Genomic DNA, 20,811 nt, shown 5'->3' with positions numbered 1-20,811 from the left:
CCAGACTGCTGTGATCAAAGTACTTGTTGTGAAGTGTTGTTGTTGGTGTAAACAAAATAAGACAAAACCTGTACACAACATTTTTTATAAAATAATTATAGTAATTGAAGGACCTTTTATCAGATTATTGTTTGAGTTTGTAGCCTGTCACTCATTCTTCACATACCCCAAAATATGGAATATAAAGCTAAAAAATATTATTACTTTCCTCATAATTCTTTGCTGAAAATAACTTTTTGTAATATTTTTTATTTAATAATTATGTAATTCTATTATAATAAAGCACATACAGCTTTAATAATGTCTTGGAAATAATTATTTCATTTGAAAGAATTTCATAATGTATATGAATAAATTATAATGTGTCGTAGAATGCAAACATCATAAATAGTTAACTATAAGCCTTAATAAATGATAATAAAAATAGACAAAATAATAACAACAACAACAACATTAATAATAATAATACCACTAATAACAATAGTAATTATTATTATTACTACCACTACTAATACTACTACTAATGATAATGGTCATGATAATGATGATATTATTATTATTATTATTATTATTATTATTATTATTATTATTATTATTATTATTAATAATAATAATAATAATAATAATAATAATAATAATAATTATTATTATTATTATTATTATTATTATTATTATTATTATTATTATTATTTCTAATACGTTTGTGAATGTTAGTTATTCATTATTTCTAGTTAATTATTAGAATATTATTCAACTTTATACAGAAGCCTAATTCACACTGCCGTATTTCTTTTTTTTTTCTTTTTTCATGCACATAGATTTCTGATGGAGTTCAACCTGTACAGCTGGTGGCACTCACATGTTACGGCACACGGTTTGTTGCATTGTATAAAATTCGTATTGCCCTACCTCAGCATCTGCTCATTCCTTTAACTCTGAAATCAGATGAATTTTTCAATAATTTCTTATAGAAATCGCTTATATTATTTATTTTCATATATATAAAACATTGTTTTTTTATAGATACATAGATTTTTACATGTGGTTAAATTCTTCTGAGATTTTCAGATCTAAGGTGTTCACATATTATTCACATGATGTCACGTGTGTTTATTTGAAGTACACAGAGCGATTTCAGGGTGTAACATTGTAAAATACACTTTGATTTTCAGGGTAATTTCTAAAGTGTAAGGTTCAGTAATGGAAAACGCTCGTCACCTATTCTAACCTGTTTGTGTGTGTGTGTGTGTGTGTGTGTGTGTGGCTCTCGTAATAACAGGCCGAGGTGCTTTTTATTTTGAGCAGTATATTTTAAGAAGCAATATCCGCTGCTTAATACCACAGACGTGTTTCTGCCAAGAAAATACTTACAGCAAAACAATTTTAAGCCACCACATTTTTCACAGTGCGTTTCTCAGTTTTCCGCCCACAACTCTGCCCTACAACATGCTTCTACTGCGGATTAAAACATCTGTAAATCCAAACTTCGCTTTAGGCCAGTCGGTTTCTTTTTCGCAGACGTATCTCTCTTATACTGTATATTATGCAACTCTTAATTCTCTCTCACACACACACACACATGTGCACACAGACACACACACCTTACCCCAATGATTCATTAAAGCACAGTTTAATTATTATGAACCATGATTAACAACCCAGAATCCTTAATACCCTTTTCCATCATATGTAGGTCACAACTAAATACAAAACCTAAATCCCAGTACAGTTGATTGACAGTTTGGGACACATTTCATTACAACTAATGCAAAGTCGACTTATCAGTGCCATTCCCACACCACTCAGTCAACTGCAGCCTCAATCCTTTGAGTAAAAATTAATACCACTGCCTCACTACAGTTTCATTTATATGAGCGTAATCCAGTTATTCAAATATATTCATTAGGCAAATAGATATAATTATAATATTCTAGGCATTTATTAAAGCTTTTTTTATACTTTATTCTTTTTTTTTTTTAATGCCCAGCCGAACATGTTCTTTATAGGCTTACTCTTTTTCCAGATGATGAGGTTCAACTCTGTCGACTAGCAAACAGACTAATGCCTTGTGAATTTTATCACTGTAACAAGACTTAGGAATAATAACAGACCTCCTGGCTATACTTTATAAATACGGGAGCCCAGTAGGAGAGTCACACCTCTATGTATTTGATTGTCAACTGCAGTCAAATCTGTCAAACTCGTGGAGTCGAGCACATTGGGCAAAGACAGGACAAAAAGAAGTTAAACACAGGCATGTAAAGCTCTAAATCCGAGTCTGATCCCTTTTCCATTCTGTTTTACGAGGGGTATTAAATCAGAATTGCTGGTAAAAGGGAAAGTAGGGCGAGTTTTTTAGAAGGTCAAAGTTATGCAAATGAATGCATTTTTAAGAGCAATCCTTGGTTATTGCTTTATATGTTTAGATGTTTACAAGCAGCGTGTAATCCAATTTAAATGTCAGCTCATACGTGGGGTTAATTTGTTTGAAGCATTTATGTAGATTTATGGATGGTGCAGAACAGAAAAGTCAAGTATTAGTGAAAACAAGGTGTAGTTATTCATATGAGCACTAGGTGGCATTAAATCTAAACAAAAACATGAGTTTGATTTCCTGCAGCAGAGATGTCTGTGTACTGTATATTTTTAAATCATGCCTGAAAAGCAGATAACAGTATCTATCTATCTATCTATCTATCTATCTATCTATCTATCTATCTATCTATCTATCTATCTATCTATCTATCTATCTATCTGTCTGTCTGTCTGTCTGTCTGTCTGTCTGTCTGTCTGTCTGTCTGTCTGTCTGTCTGTCTCTCTATTTGTCTGTCTGTCTGTCTGTCTGTATTTGTCTGTCTGTCTGTCTGTTTAACTGTTTATCCTTTTTCTAGCCCAGAGAGAAGGTCGGACTATGTTGGTTCCATGCGATACCGAATACCCGGCCTTCATCTCCGAGCGAACCATTAAGGAGACCACAGGGAACATAGACTGCGAGGACTGCATTAAGTGAGTGGAATTCTAAACACAGACAGAGAGGACATACTCCATCTCATAAAGCAGATTACACACTCACAGGGCCATGGCTATGGATTTCAAAACACACACAGGCATGCCAGGATTTGGAAGTAAATCTTCATCCAGCGTTAGTATGCATTTAATTCACTTCTTTTCCTAAGAATCCTTGACTCACCACTTGTGCCTACTGTATGTGTGTGTGTGTGTGTGTGTGTGTGTGTGTGTGTGTGTGTGTGTGTGTGTGTGTGGATGATTTTTATCAGTGCATGTGTGTCAGGTATCATGTGCTGAACATTATCCATGCACCTCCATGTAAAAGCATTAGCTTTGCAAATTCAATCAGAGACAGTAAGTCTCTGTGTATTGTGCCCTATGATTTCTGAGCTATTCGGCTGAAATATTATCCGCCCGTATGCACTGCCATTTCTCCCGTCTTCACAAACTTAAAAACACAACACCTCCGCCGATACCATATAATAAACATCACAGGCTTTTATTAACTCACACTGACATTTCAATCGCTGGCCTCAGCAAGGGCCAAGACACCAAAATTGAACGGTGGAGTTGTTTTTTTTGAGAAACGTCCACTTTTGTCCCAATTCAGCCCATATTTCACTTTTAGTGGCTCAAGTGTGCCGCAAAATAGCAAAACACAGCGATGCTGAGGATTGCTTTACAGTATGGTTAAAATACGCTTTTTGGAAAGGGGGAAATGTTTATTTGGAAGGAACCGATAGCAATAGTTTATTGCACAAATGTGTTTGGGTTGAGGTAAGTTAGTTTCATTGAAAGCAGGGGAAAAAGTCCATTAACATTTTTTAGGTGTAACAATTATTTAATCCACTTGGAAATTGTTACATTCATCTTAAACCTTGGTTCTATCTTGGTTCCGTTTTTATTTTATTTTTTTGGTTGTATTGTTTAAATGGCTGTTTAGAAGGACATACACCCCATGGTCTTTAATGGTCATTACAACTAATTATTGGTCAGAAAATTAGCATGAATACATACAGTTTTGAATTAAAATCCTTTTTTTTTTTTTTTTACATTTAAAGCTTGTAGGCAAACTTATACATTTTAATCATTTTTACTGAATGAAATGTCAGTGAATAGCTTAAAGATGTTATGAACCCATAAATGTGTTGAATTTTACAACAAACATTTTAATCATTACTCAAATCAAATTTATTTTATAGAAGGGAATTCTTTAGACCTGCCCTCTAAAAATAATCACTGCAGACGTCACAGAAAGTAAATTTCTTTTTATTTTTGTACACTTTCTGATCAGTCATTGGTTGGTAACAATATAAAAAAAAAGTTTGATTATTTGCATTTTTGGTTCTGCCTAAATTTTCTTTTGCACAGAAAGTCTTTAATTAGAAGAGTATGTGTTTTTCTATCAAACACACCAGCTTTTAGTGAAGAAGCCTAAAGAAGCCTACAGTAGGAATCTTCCTGAACTTGGACATTTAACTCAGGGTCCATCACAAGCGAACAACTGGTGCATTCTTAAAACAACAAAAAACATGTGGCACGATATACGGTAACTCCGTATGGCCACTGGCCACAACTCGGCTTGCATATATACAGCGGTGGAATGGCTTTGTCAAGTGCGTCCAAAAGCACATCCCACAGGCCTGCATCCACTCGACCTCCTCAAGGCCTGAGTAATATGAAATCAAGCTAATCTGGTTAAGTGTGTGTGCCCTGAGGCTAAGATTAGCTTAATCTCATTTGGATGGAGGAAATTGATTAGAAACATACACACAGACTCACACACACATTTTTATTGTTACTTTGTGAGGCACCTTCATTGACTTATTCGACAAAATCATGCTACACTTTCCCACAAAGAGATGTACAGCACGATTTGCTCTTTTGTATTCGATTAGAAGGGTTGCCAGTTTGTATATCTATAAGAAATTTTTTTTTTTTTTACCACTTTTTTTTTCTGAAAATTTAAAGAAAAGATGAAATGGTGTGTTTACCCTTTTGTATTACAATACCACTGAATACCATTGACGCAACTAGTGTCAGTATTTGTGGTTTTTGAGTTACAGTTGAGGTGAGAATGTTGTTGAAACCTGGCAACCTGTCGACAACTGCTCAGTTAGCTGTCTCTTGAAACCCCACATTAGTGAGTGTAGAATGTTGTTCTGTCCTTAAAGCTAGCAAAAATATGCAATATTGTGACATACCGTATTTTTCGGACTATAAGCCGCTACTTTTTTCCCACGTTTTGAACCCTGCGTCTTAAACAACGAATCGGCTTATTTATGAATTTTTCATGGGTTTTTCCCGGTTTTACAAACTTTAAGCCAAAAAAATGAACCCCATATCCTTAGACCAATGAAATTTCCGAAAAAGTTTTTTTTAAACGCAAGACGATGGCAAAAGATAAACTCCCAAGTGAAATTGTTGTGAAAGGAAGGAGGAAGACAGTGAACAATGACTTTTTTTGGTAGGCTACTGTTTAGATACAAGCCGTTGTAACGCGTTAAGTCTGGGTGAAGTGATAGCTCGCTAACTCCAGTTGCAACAGAAATCATATAAGCACAGACTTGGCAACAGCGTTACGGGTTAGTCAAAGAAACTTCAGAATTAGAAAAAAGGCTATTCCCAAAATACCGCTATGCTCCTAAAGAAAGCGCAACATATTTCACCCGTTACACCGTGTAACAGACACTGTCTTTCGTTAAAGCCTGTGTAAAGTTCATTAGTTTCAATGTAGACAGCGGCTATAGACAGGTGCGGCTTATTTTTGTTCAAAATAAAAATATTTGTAAAGTTCAGTGGGTGCGGCTTATATATGGGTGCGCTTTATAGTCCGGAAATTACGGTATATGTTTTTTTTATTTTGTATAATTTTTTGTGTTCTTTTTTGGTGAATTTATCTGTTCAATCTGAATAACATATTTGATTACAAGCTTAAGGCATATATAAGGAATTACGTCCAAAGTATCCCTAAAAACCCCTTTTTTCTAAGAGTGTGTTTTAAACATGTCCCCTGTACAAATGTGTTCGTTTAGACCAAGACAAATGTGGTGTATAGAGAAGTCATGTCAAGTATTGTCATTTCAGCTAAACACAGCTGTTCACTACACAATGAAATTATACAACATTCTTCCAAGGTCAAGCTGCTGCAGAAAACACGTGAACTAAATGATACTGCACAGAAAAATACAGTAGAATGACAGTATAATGACTAAAACAGGGTAAGAGGCACAGTGTGGGACAATGCAACACTGATCAGTACACAGTTCTAGAGTGAAATAAAAGTGCAATAGATAATATAATAATATATTCTGTAACTGTAAACAGAATATATTATATATATATCATAATAGTACCTTGTTACTGTATAAATAATTTAAGAGATCATTTAAATAATATATTTAATATTTATTTGTAAGGTTTTTTTAGTTATTGAGATTGGATTTAGATATGGTTAGATCATGGTGGACGCATGGCATTAATTATGGGCATTCACATCTACTTAAATTGAAGGTGTGTGTGTGTGTGTGTGTGAGTGTGTGTGTGAGTGTGTGTGTGTGTGTGTGTGTGTGTGTGTGTGTGTGTGTGTGTGTGTGTGTGTGTGTGTGTGTGTGTGTGTGTCTTAGAGAAGAAATTAGAATGTAGTCTACTTCAGTAATAGTTCATGATGGGTGTAGGGGTGAGGTTTCTTTTCTCAGCACTGTGTGGGGGCTTAACATACAGAAACGCTTATTATTTGGAACCCTGGGTCTGCAAACACACACACAAACACATACACACACACACACACACACACACACACACACACACACACACACACACACACACACACACACACATTTTGTGGCCAGACAGCACCATATGTGTATCTTTTATGGACTTCTGTCTAATCTCTTCTAAATGTGTGGTCACACATCACTGCTCAGTCACCTTTTAACTACTTCCTTAGGCCTGAGTGTTTCTACACTGCTACATGCCTGTACAGAAAGAGAGAGAGAGCGAGAGAGAGAGCGAGAGAGAGAGCGAGAGAGAGAGAGAGAGAGAGAGAGAGAGAGAGAGAGAGAGAGAGAGAGAGAGAGAGAATTTCATTTTAGAAGTACTAAAACAAATAGTATGGGTACTGAGATGAATAAATCCTTCTTTGTGGCATTAGTTACAAATTTTCTTCTTTACCTTCTTTTCTGTTGCTTTGAGCAGAGTAGATAGATAGATAGATAGATAGATAGATAGATAGATAGATAGATAGATAGATAGATAGATAGATAGATAGATAGATAGATAGATAGATAGAAATAATAAAGTATTAAAAATGTAAACATAAATGATCCCCTAAACTATTGAGGCATTTCACATTTAAGTCTTTATACAGATTTTAGTTGGGAATAAAAAAATAAAAAAAGGAGTTAGAAGTCTGTGAAGTGTATAAACGCAAGTGTCTGTGGTACAAATAGTTCCGAGCATTCACTGATGATGTTTCTTGGTGTTGAGATAAGGGTAAAGATAAAGTTTTTTCACCTAGAAACCCCTCACATTATTTATTGTTAAGCTTGCAGGAATATGATTTGCATATATACATGTGCAAATATATACATATGCAAATATATGTGTGTGTGTGTGTGTGTGTGTGTGTGTGTGTGTGAGTGCACCGAGCGCTTGTCACTGGAGCATGGTGATGTTCATTGCAGTCACACACCTGTGCACTTTGTTGTCCTTACTTTCTTAAGAGTACTGTCAGAAAGGGATGTGGGTGGTTTATCATCAAAGCCTTTTTTTACAAGGAGTATAAACTTTCGGTTACAGCCGCCTTGCCCCTATCACAATGATATACATCAGCCCTCCACCGCCAACATTTATAAAAACCTCATTTTAAGTGCACTTAAACCTGCAGGAATGCGCAGAGAGGCGTTTTACTCCAAACTTCTGATCCAGTCCAAAAAAATTATGAATTTACAATTTAAGTTTTGATCGTGTTTCAGGGGGCCATGCTGGGTTTTTTTGGGTTTTAAAAATGAAACCTTAATGGAGCACTTTAGCTTTAAAGCTGTGCATTAGAATAAAATAAAGCTGAATTAATTTGAAATCATGAGGATGAGGTTTAAACTGAGGTCATGCATTAGATGCAAACATAGATTATATGTAATCTGATGACAAAGTAATATTTGCTTAAGAGTCAGAGGTCTGTTGTTTGGATGCACATGCTGTGCATACTGTGTTAAAGTAAATGATTTAAACACTATCATTAGGGTTATTTAAGGGTATGACTTCACAAGGCTAATAAAGACTGCGATTAGATTTAAAAAGCGTTATAAAAAAATATTGCAACTTGTCAGAAGTAAAATGGTCAAATCATGAAAATAATATATCATCGAAATGAGATCATTGTGTGTATTTATGTGTGTGTGTGTGTGTGTGTGTGTGTGTGTGTGTTTCGGTCTACTGCAGCACCCTGAGAACTTTCATACTTGCCAGCCATTCGCATCATTTAAAGTATTTCGGACTCTGTGTGTGCCGCGGTGTGTTTGTCTGTTTGCACATGTGTACATGCATATGTGTGTGTTTAATTTGGAGTACAAGACCAGACGCAGCTCAAGTGGGAAGTGTGTTTATCACTTCCCATCAAGACGCAGTTCGTTGCCAGGATTACTATCTCTGTTTTATATCTTTAAATACGTTGGACTTAATCAAGCTTTTGTGAAGCTGATCTAAACTCTGGCTGTTTCCTGTCCAAGTGTACCAGAGTTCTGTGTCAGCTGTTTCGAATCACTTTTGCCGAGTATTTCGTGTCATATTGGCTGCATGTTGAATTGTGTAGGGTCTATTACAAGTTGAATAGAAATAGCAAAAGGTTACTCGAGGTTGCACCGACGTTAAGTTATTGTTGGTCGGATCTTGGTTTGCGGTTGGTGGTATGGGTTTGAAGTAGGTGTATTCTAGAAAAACCTTGGATTTGATAGATTTTTAGAACAGCTCATTTCGAGGCAGCAGTTATATTGGGTGTTTTAGTTTTTTGTTCTATTTTCATGTCAGTAGTTGGACAAGGATGAGGGAAACCAGGGCTACACGAATGGTCTGGAAAGCATGACTGTTAATCGTTTCTGTAGAAAGATTTTCATAACTAGCAGGAGTGTCACTCCAAAGGGCACAGTGCGGGACTGACTACTCGTGGGCACTCGTGGGCTCTAAGTGCACGTGGTTTTTAAGTTCACATTTTTAAAAGATCATTAGAGGACAAACAGTATAGACTAGTAATATATGAACAAAAAGAACTATTGTGTAATTATTGATATGGTGACATTTATTGTTAGGAGATGCCTATATCATTTTTTTTTGGAAAGAGACTGCATTGTCACTTTGTAACAATCAAGTGTGAAGCTGCTCAGAAAATGTCTTGAGGTCAGAATGACTTGTGGTTTCTTAGTAACATGACAAGTTGCATTTGCTACAAGCTACAAACTGTGACCACAAAGTTGGAGGCGCACTATTGACTAGAATGTCCTTGGATGTGGTAGCATGACATTTTTCTTCACTTGATCTAGAGGACTCAAACCTGTTCCAGCATGACATTTTTCCTGTGTACAAAGCTTGTTCCATGAAGAAATGGTTTACATTGGTTGCAGTGGAAGTTTGATTAGCCTGCTCTAGAGCTCTGACCTCAACCCTACTGAACACCTTTGAGATTAATTGAAATTCTGACTGTGACCCATCCCTCCTCACCTCACCTACTGTACATCAGTACTTGCCATTACTAACACTCTTGTGGTTAAATAAGTACACATCTCCACAAGCACACTTCAAAATCTAGTGTAACATCTTCCCAGATGAGTGGAGGTTATTATAAAAGCAAATGGAGAGTAAATGTTAAACGAGATGTTAAAAGCACCTATGGAAGAGGTGTCCACAAACTATAGTCCATATAGTGTAGATCTAAATCTTTCGAGTGATTTTGTAACTAGGAAAAATCTGATCTTTATTTTGGGTACTCAAACTAAATTGTAATATCTAATGATAGCTCAACAGTTAAGCTATTAAAGAATGCTTAATGCAGTATATCATTCCTTCTCTTCAATAGTGTAAGAATTTGTAAAATAAAAAAAAGTAAAAAGTACACGTAGACACAAAAACTTCTAAATACAGACAAGCAGCTGCTTTTTTTTTTATCATATGCCATATGCCATTTTTCACATACCAAACAATTTAAACAAAAATGGTAAATTCTTTCCTGAAAACAAACAAAAATATTGTCTGTCTCTTTAAAATAAAAAAAGACTGTCACTGATAGACTGTATACAGTAAATCTAAAAGTTCTATTGACTTCTTGACTGTTCTAGTGGAAGTTCTTCCCCAAAGAGTAGAGGTTAATATAACGGCAAACAGAAACTGAATGTGAAAAGGGATGGTATGTGACTATATGAACAAAACAAAACAGAAATCTTTAGGCCAGGTTTTCTCAAACTGTTGTCCATAAAGTGTTTTTTTGTTCATATAATCATATAACATATATAGTAAAAGTGTGAACCTTCAATGCAACACACATTTATTCACAACATTCTTTCTTTACTCAGATATTAAAATAAATAAAGAAACTTCACTGAAAAATAATTTTGAATCAATACATTTTTGTTTTACTGATGTGTCAAATCTCAAATCAAGCACCAAACTCCATTATGATGCACATATCTGACAATTAAAACAGTCTGTGAGGAAACACAGCAAAAGTTCTGTTTGGTGTCCAGACTGATTTACATAATTTAAATCACCATAATCACTTTAAAACTTTTACAAGAATATTTTGTCTTCATGCTCTATATTGAATACGGTTTCACTAATAATGAACATACATTTGCAGAAAAGCAGTTATGTTAACCATGCCAATGATTAGAGTATTAAAAATGTGAAAATAATAATAATAATTTAAAAAAATTGTTGTTGATTTTTTTATTTACCCCTTACGAAGAAATAAACAGTCAAAAATGTTTATGGTAGGTTTAATTTAACAGAGAGAAACAAAATAATAATAAAAAATCCCGAAATATATTATACATTTATATTATATATAAATTAATTTTGATATAGTTAATATAGTTTACTATATTTGCTAGAGTGAAATAAGTATTTGATTCCCTACCAACCAGCAAGAATGCTGACTCCCACACACCCAAATTACTCTTGTCCCTTTAGGAAAGAGCTCCTATCAACTCACACAGAATCAACCTCTTCTATTCAAATCTCTCCACCACCATGGGAAAGACTAAAGAGCTGTCAAAGGACGTCAAGGACAAGATTGTAGACCTGCACAAGGCTGGAATGTGCAACAAGGCTATCAGAATGTTGCCTGGGCCATATGTTGTGGGTAATTGTCATGCTGGATAACACATCCACCACCCATCTTCAGTGTTTTGGCTGAGGTCAGGAGGTTCTCATCCAAGATTCTGCAGTGCATGGCCCCGTTCATGTGGTGAGGTCTTCCTGTACCCTCAACAGAGAAACAGCCCCAAAGCAGAATGTTTTCTCTTCAATGTTTGACAGTGGGGATGGTGTTCTTGGGGTCATATTTATCATTTCTCTGCCTCCAAACATGGCAATGATGCCAAAGAGTTCAATTTTGTTCTCATCTGACCACATCACATCCTCCCAAGCCTTCTCTGAACCATTCAGGTGTTCATGTACATTCTTGAGCAGAAGGACCTTGGTGTGTCACCAATGGTTTTCTTGGTGACTGTGGTCTCAGCTCCCTTGAGATCATTCACAAGCTCCTCCTGTGTAATTCTGCCCTGATCCCTAACTTATCTCAGAATAATTCTTACCCCATGAGGTAAGATTTTGCATGGAGCTCCAGAACGAGGTCCACTGACTTACCTTGCATTTCTTCCATTTTCGAATTATCGCACCAACAGTGGTCTCTTTCGCACCATGTTTCTTGCTGATGGTCTTGTACAATCTTGTCCCTGATGTCCTTTGACAGGTTTTTTGGTCTTACCCATGGTTGTGAAGATGTGTGAATGGAAGAGGTTGATTCTGTGATGGTGTCTTTTATACACATAATGAGTTGATTTTAGGAGTTCTTTCTCAAAGATACAGGACTATTTTGGGTGTTCTTGGTTAATATGGGATGAAATACTTATTTCACTCAGTGAAATACAAATGTATATATATATATATATATATATATATATATATATATATATATATATATATATATATACTAGAAAAATTTTACATGGATGAAACTTGGATACATTTTAGAGAGTTTAGAGCAGCTTGTATAGCAGTTTAGATTTATAAGGTGTATATATATATATATATATATATATATATATATATATATATATATATATATATATATATATATATACAGTGAGGAAAATAAGTATTTGAACACCCTGCTATTTTTCAAGTTCTCCCACTTAGAAATCATGGAGGGGTCTGAAATTGTCATCGTAGGTGCATGTCCACTGTGAGAGACATAATCTAAAAAAAAAATCCAGAAATCACAATGTATGATTTTGTAACTATTTATTTGTATGATACAGCTGCAAATAAGTATTTGAACACCTGTCTATCAGCTAGAATTCTGCCCCTCAAAGACCTGTTATTCTGCCTTTAAAATGTCCACCTCCACTACATTTATTATCCTAAATTAGATGCACCTGTTTGAGGTCGTTAGCTGCATAAAGACACCTGTCCACCCCATACAATCAGTAAGAATCCAACTACTAACATGACTGTTAACTACTAACTAATATTTGGCCAAGACCAAAGAGCTGTCAAAAGACACTAGAGACAAAATTGTACACCTCCACAAGGCTGGAAAGGGCTACGGGGAAATTGCCAAGCAGCTTGGTAAAAAAAGATCCACTGTTGGAGCAATCATTAGAAAATGGAAGAAGCTAAACATGACTGTCAATCTCCCTCGGACTGGGGCTCCATGCAAGATCTCACCTCGTTGGGTCTTAATGATCCTAAGGAAGGTGAGAAATCAGCCCAGAACTACACAGGAGGAGCTGGTCAATGACCTGAAAAGAGCTGGCACTACCGTTTCCAAGGTTACTGTTGGTAATACACTAAGACGTCATGGTTTGAAATCATGCATGGCACGGAAGGTTCCCCTTCTTAAACCAGCACATGTCCAGGCTTTTTTGTTTGCCAATGACCATTTGGATGATCCAGAGGAGTCATGGGAGAAAGTCATGTGGTCAGATGAGACCAAAATAGAACTTTTGGGTCATAATTCCACTAAACGTGTTTGGAGGAAGAAGAATGATGAGTACTATCCCAAGAACACCATCCCTACTGTGAAGCATGGGGGTGGTAGCATCATGCTTTGGGGGTGTTTTTCTGCACATGGGACAGGGCGACTGCACTGTATTAAGGAGAGGATGACCGGGGCCATGTATTGCGAGATTTTGAGGGAACAACCTCCTTTCCTCAGTTAGAGCATTGAAGATGGGTCGAGGCTGGGTCTTCCAACATGACAGTTACCCGAAGCACACAGCCAGGATAAGCAAGGAGTGGCTATGTAAGAAGCATATCAAGGTTCTGGCGTGGCCTAGCCAGTCTCCAGACCTAAACCCAATAGAGAATCTTTGGAGGGAGCTCAAACTCTGTGTTTCTCAGCGACAGACCAGAAACCTGACTGATCTAGAGAAGATCTGTGTGGAGGAGTGGGCCAAAATCCCTCCTGCAGTGTGTGCAAACCTGGTGAAAAACTACAGGAAACGTTTGACCTCTGTAATTGCAAACAAAGGCTACTGTACCAAATATTAACATTGACTTTCTTAGGTGTTCAAATACTTATTTGCAACTGTATCATACAAATAAATAGTTAAAAAATCATATATTGTGATTTCTTGATATTTTTTTTTTAGATTATGTCTCTCACAGTGGACATGCACCTACGATGACAATTTCAGACCCCTCCATGATTTCTAAGTGGGAGAACTTGCAGAATAGCAGGGTGTTCAAATACTTATTTTCCTCACTGTATATATGTGTGTGTGTGTGTGTGTGTGTGTGTGTGTGTGTGTGTGTGTGTGTGTGTGTGTGTTAGGGCTGTCAATCAATTTAAATATTTAATCGTGATTAATTGCAACTTAATCGCACATTTTAATCTGTTCTAAATGTTCAGTGGGGGAAATAATTATTTGATCCCCTGCTGATTTTGTACATTTCCCCCCTTACAAAGAATTTAACAGTCTAAAATGTTTATGGTAGGTTTATTTGACACACACACACACACATATATATATATATATATATATATATATATATATATATATATATATATATATATATATATATATATATATATATATATATATATAATATATATATATACAGTGAGGAAAATAAGTATTTGAACACCCTGCTATTTTGCAAGTTCTCCCACTTAGAAATCATGGAGGGGTCTGAAATTGTCATCGTAGGTGCATGTCCACTGTGAGAGACATAATAAAAAAAAAATAAATTGAGAAATCACAATGTATGATTTTTTTAACTATTTATTTGTATGATACAGCTGCAAATAAGTATTTGAACACCTGAGAAAGTCAATGTTAATATTTGGTACAGTAGCCTTTGTTTGCAATTACAGAGGTCAAATGTTTCCTGTAGTTTTTCACCAGGTTTGCACACACTGCAGGGGGGATTTTGGCCCACTCCTCCACACAGATCTTCTCTAGATCAGTCAGGTTTCTGGCCTGTCGCTGAGAAACACGGAGTTTGAGCTCCCTCCAAAGATTCTCTATTGGGTTTAGGTCTGGAGACTGGCTAGGCCACGCCAGAACCTTGATATGCTTTTTACAGAGCCACTCCTTGGTTATCCTGGCTGTGTGCTTCGGGTCATTGTCATGTTGGAAGACCCAGCCTTGACCCATCTTCAATGCTCTAACTGGGGGAAAGGTTGTTCCCCAAAATTTCGCAATACAAGGCCCCGGTCATCCTCTCCTTAATACAGTGCAGTCGCCCTGTCCCATGTGCAGAAAAACACCCCCAAAGCATGATGCTACCACCCCCATGCTTCACAGTATGGATGGTGTTCTTGGGATGGTACTCATCATTCTTCTTCTTCCAAACACGTTTAGTGGAATTATGACCCAAAAGTTCTATTTTGGTCTCATCTGACCACATGACTTTCTCCCATGACTCCTCTGGATCATCCAAATGGTCATTGGCAAACTTAAGACATGCCTAGACATGTGCTGGTTTAAGCAGGGGAACCTTCCGTGCCATGCATGATTCAAACCATGATGTCTTAGTGTATTACCAACAGTAGCCTTGGAAACGGTGGTCCCAGCTCTTTTTAGGTCATTGACCAGCTCCTCCCGTGTAGTTCTGGGCTGATTTCTCACCTTCCTTAGGATCATTGAGATCCCACGAGGTGAGATCTTGCATGGAGCCCCAGTCCGAGGGAGATTGACAGTCATGTTTAGCTTCTTCCATTTTCTAATAATTGCTCCAACAGTGGACCTTTTTTCACCAAGCTGCTTGGCAATTTCCCCGTAGCCCTTTCCAGCCTTGTGGAGGTGTACAATTTTGTCTTTAGTGTTTTTGGACAGCATTTTGGTCTTGGCCATGTTAGTAGTTGGATTCTTACTGATTGTATGGGGTGGACAGGTGTCTTTATGCAGCTAACGACGATCAAACAGGTGCATCTAATTTAGGATGATAAATGTAGTGGAGGTGGACATTTTAAAGGCAGACTAACAGGTCTTTGAGGGTCAGAATTCTAGCTGATAGACAGGTGTTCAAATACTTATTTGCAGCTGTATCATACAAATAAACAGTTTAAAAATCATATATTTTGATTTCTGGATTTTTAGATTATGTCTCTCACAGTGGACATGCACCTACGATGACAATTTCAGACCCCTCCATGATTTCTAAGTGGGAGAACTTGCAAAATAGCAGGGTGTTCAAATACTTATTTTCCTCACTGTATATATATATGGGTTTATAATCACTCCTGTTCAGGTTCTAATATTTATTCAAATTTAAATTTCTCATAGACCATTCTCTTTCCTCAGCTTTTTCTTTTTCCAAAACTCTTCTTAACTCTGTCTTGCAAGTCTTCCAACAGTTAGCAATACAATACTTATAGTACAATCTCTATTTATAATCTTAATCTAATTTTTTTTTCCCAAAGCAGACAATAGCACATATTGTTTCTGACAGTTGTGTGCTTTATCTGTCAGTGGTGTGTTATTGTAGCTGTTCACATGCTAAATTGTGTTGGCAATTATGACAAATTTTGAAGTGTGCGTATGTTTTTTTTTAAGAGATGTACAAGGCAGAGAAATTCTTGGATTTTTGTAAACGTAATTCATTATAAGAATATGAAAACATGAGATTGGGCAGAACGCGCTTTTCAGCAAACAGTTGTGTCAGTGTGTAACAGAGCAGCCACATGGAATGCGAGTATTCAAGTATTCATAGTCCATTCGGCGGAGACTTCGAGGCATTGACATTTCATTCATCTCTGATTAATCAAGACAACATGTTAAGCAGTGCACCTCTGTGCTTGATTTAGATACAGCGAGGTCACTGTTGGGTCTTTGGTTCTATCTGGTTGTATCTGGGATAGTTTGAGCTCGCTGGCGCTGAAGTCCTATCTGAGCGGACAAGAATCCACCAAGCGTGTGATAAAACCGATGCACGGGAAAAACTATAAATCAGTCATGCTTTAAAAAAAACAGGGAGACAGAGATAAAGAAAGAACAGACAAATCATCCTCTCTTCTCTTCTTCCCCATAAGTCTTGCAGAAACGCATAAATCAGCCCGCTCTGAATCCATCACCCCGACATCTAAAAAAAATCTTTTATATTAAAACAAAAAAGAAAATCGAATTTGAGTGTGGTTCCAATTTGTCCTTCCCCTTGTATTTGAGTGTTTTATATTTTGCAACACTTCACTGGCCAGGCTTCGGCTTTCCTCTGTGAAGTTTGATTAAAGTGGTGAGCGAGGATGAAACAATGGCAGCACATCTGGTGGAGCGGATAAAAGTATGGAGAGCTACACTGAACTTGGCATGCACAACCTCATTAATAGATATACAAATCACACCCTCTCGGACCGTTTAAAATATGTGGTGTGTGTTGTCTGTGTGTGTGTATATGTGTGTAAGAGAAAGAGATGAAGAGAGCTGAGAGATGAGGTGGCTGTGAATGGATGTTATCTTTTTGGAATATGTACATATAAAATATCTAACGGTTTGAGTGGAGTCAAGGATTTGATATATGCAGTGTATCACAAGGCACACACACACACACACACACACACACACACACACACACACACACACACACACACACACACACACACATATATATATATATATATATATATATATATATATATATATATATATATATATATATATATATATATATATATATATAAAATCTTATCTGCTTGTTTTCTCTCTGTACTGTGTTTTCTGGAATCTTAAGGTCGTTTGTCATTCAGCAAATTCCCAGCAGTAACCTTTTCTTGGTGGTGGTGGACAATAAGTGTCAATGCAGAGAGTTTGGACCCATCACTATGGACCCCATTGAAATTATGTATATCCTTTAAGATATGAAAGTAAACAGGAGGAAGCCTGAAAAATCTGTGACACAGTACACACAAATGAAATGATATGCTACATCAAATCTTATATTGTTTTATTTCAGGCTGAAACTGTTGAGTCCTGCTAAGGTGTGTTAGGAAGCCATGTACACCTGCTTCTTCTTCTAGTTTAGCCAATCATGTGATAGCAGTTCAAGTCAGAAAATCATGCAGGTAGAGGTCAAGAGCTTCGAATAATGGTCACATCAAACATCCTAATCAAAATAAATATGACCTCAGAAATTTTAACTTAGTAGTTGTTTCATTTTACTGTTTCACTGAGATTTTCAAAAAGCAAAAAAGACTGAGTGAACTGAAGATAAAAATGCCTTGTAGATGAGAGAGGAAGTCGATTTGCAGTCTGTATAGTTAATTAAGCACTCTTTACAATCACAGTGAGCAGGAAAGCATATCAGCATGCACAAAACATTCAATCTTGAGGTCTACAACAGCAGAAGACCACATCAGGCATGGGAAGCAAGAAACTGAAGCTACAGAACTGAAAGTCGCTCTTTTTTATTTTTATATTTTCAACTGTTTGGCTGATTGGATAAATGCTTAAATTGGCACATCATTGTTATTATTATTATTATTATTATTATTATTATTATTATTATTATTATTATTATATTATTATTATTATTATTATTATTATTATTATTATTATTATATTATTATTATTATTATTATTATTATTATTATTATATTATTATTATTATTATTATTATTATTATTATTATTATTATATTATTATTATTATTATTATTATTATTATTATTATTATTATTTATACAATTTGCTGCCTACATTAATCAACATATAATGCAACTTTAAGTTTTATTTTTACATTTCTTACAAATTTTTTTTTTGGTTTAACTCTTTATTAGATTTAGTATCAGCCAACCAAATAAACATTTCAGTTAATGCATCTATTTAACACACGTTTTTTTTCTTTTCCTTTATCATGTTAAAGTCCTGGGTGCTAGGTCTGGTATAATTTTTCAAATTGATTTTTATTTATTTAGTCCAAGAATTGCAAAAAAAAAGCTCAAATATAAATGTTAGAGGGAAGAAACTTGTGAATTTTTCATTTGTAATTTTTTGTCGAGAGTTGATTTGGCCTCATTGTTTGAATAGAGATGAAAAGGCTAAGAGATGTTTGTGCTGAAATTAAGCGTGCTCTGCGGTGACTCTGCTGAGGTTCTCAGTACAATGAACGCTCTCTTGAGCAAAACAGATGGCGTGTTTCACAATGACCCAGAATGAAACCATGATCAACACCAGACACTCGCTCTCAAAATGCTCGTATGGGTCCAGTGTGTTTCTGAGGCATAAAATCTGACAACATCATTTCCCATCGCTGCTCTTTGTCAGCTCTGGAGATGTCTGTCTAAAGCGTATCATAAGAAAATGGTGCAAATGATAAATACCCGAGTGAAATCTGAGCTGATCTGAGTAAATTTCAATTACTTAGTGCTGTCTAACTTAGCAAACAAGCTGCCACTTTATGGTTAAGATGGATTCTTAAAAGAAAAAATAATCTCATTGCTGACATCCAGTTGGGGTGAATGTATTTTTTATAGTTATTTCTATGAAATGTCTGTTGCATGGAGTGGGTTTTCCTTAACCTGGCTGCACATAATGAATCCCTGAAATGTGAGCGCTTAAAATTGCAAAAGGACAGAAGACGTCCAGACACATGCCACCCTTTCCATCCTGAGGTAACGTCAAAAAGAAATATTCACCTAACATTTATTTGATGTAAATCCATGGTTAATTGCTGCAATAGATGCTGTTTTCGGGTTATTGTGTATAGAGACATTTGCATGTTTTCATTAAGGGCTTCATTTGGGTTCTCCAGTTTCCTTCCCAAAACATTCAGGTGGATTGGCTAAATGAAACTTCCCATTAATGTGAATATGTGCATGCATGGGGTGTATTCCTATCAGTTTTCTCAGGATAGACTTCGGATCCAACCTGACCAGGATAAACCACACAGACTATAAATGAATAAAAGGTTGAATAAACCTGTTATAATTTTAAACACTTGCATGTTCACAAATAATGTATGAAAATATTAAATGTAATCTGACCTGTTTTTCACAGGAAAACTCGATGGAATGTGGCCAGGCGTTCAACCTGACTCCGTCTGTAATGGTGACATTCTTTGCTTTGTTAATTGCACTGTTGCCAAGGTGACGAGAGTTCCTCATCCCCTAAAAACCATGGATCACCTCGGCCAGACTCGAGCTGATCCAGCATGCAAAAGCGATGACATAAACAACCCCTGACACTGAGCAAATAAGTAAACATAACTAAAATGGTGCAGCCTTGTGGAGATTCTTTCTTTTTTTTTTTTTTTTTATTCTTTCAATCTTGAATTTAAATTCAGGGGCATTTTTCATTAACATTATTCATTAATACTGAAATAAATATAATGGTAATATATTGAAACTTGGAGTATTGCTGGTGTGCTTGTTAAAATTATTGGAAAGTGTTTTAAAAAAAAGTCTAAATAAACAAAGAAATATGAACTAATGATGAACATTATGCATCAATATACTGTAAAACCAGTAAAGGTTCGCTTTAGAAATTACAAGTGTTAACCATACAACTGTGATCATGGACTACAATGTCTACTAATGTCAGTGGTTCTGTATGAGCTTTGCCTTATAATGAATGAAATTAGTCCTGTTTGTGTACTTTTTAAAATAAAATGATCCTTTAAAATTCATCAAAAAGTTGTGGTTGACACTTAAATGCATGTATGTGTGTGTGTGTGTATGTGTTGTGTGTGTTGTGTGTTTAAGAGAGAGAGAGAGAGAGAGAGAGAGAGAGAGAGAGAGAGAGAGAGAGAGAGATCAAATACCAGAACTTTTACTTACACTGCATGAGAAGAACATGTTCTCATCCTCCATGCACATCTGCACTCCATTAGGATGGTGCGAGACAGACAGAATGACCCAAGCAGAGAGAGCAATGTTCTTATTCTGCACTACACAAGGTATTAGTGTCTATGTGCTTATGCGAGAAACAAAAATGAGGAATCCCATTTCATAGAAAAAAAAATTGGAGCTCTCCACGGCCCATTGCTAATGAACAATAGCACCCTTAACCATATTTTCCTGTCTCTCCAAAGTTATTGACATTTTGAAAAATTAAGTGGTAGGAATTTTGACATCCAGAAAGCATCAAGGGCC

General features: G+C 36.0%; 1 protein-coding gene across 3 annotated transcripts in view; it reads left to right on the top strand.

Annotated features, from left to right (window-relative positions):
* Positions 1–20,336, top strand: part of cacna2d3a (calcium channel, voltage-dependent, alpha 2/delta subunit 3a) — a 261,628-nt gene extending 241,292 nt beyond the window's left edge. For all 3 annotated transcript variants that reach the window (XM_083554430.1, XM_083554429.1, XM_083554428.1), the window contains 5 exons: positions 819–874; positions 2,892–3,006; positions 17,455–17,570; positions 19,253–19,332; positions 19,718–20,336. In XM_083554430.1, the coding sequence (XP_083410556.1) occupies positions 819–874; positions 2,892–3,006; positions 17,455–17,570; positions 19,253–19,332; positions 19,718–19,810 (460 nt within the window). In that variant the 3' untranslated portion in view covers positions 19,811–20,336. The remainder of the gene's footprint in view (positions 1–818; positions 875–2,891; positions 3,007–17,454; positions 17,571–19,252; positions 19,333–19,717) is intronic.
* Positions 20,337–20,811: the final 475 nt, after the last annotated feature.

Source organism: Silurus aristotelis (assembly GCF_946808225.1).
Source record: "Silurus aristotelis genome assembly, chromosome: 11".
Classification (NCBI taxonomy): domain Eukaryota; kingdom Metazoa; phylum Chordata; class Actinopteri; order Siluriformes; family Siluridae; genus Silurus; species Silurus aristotelis.
This window is presented reverse-complemented; position numbering and strand designations above follow the sequence as displayed.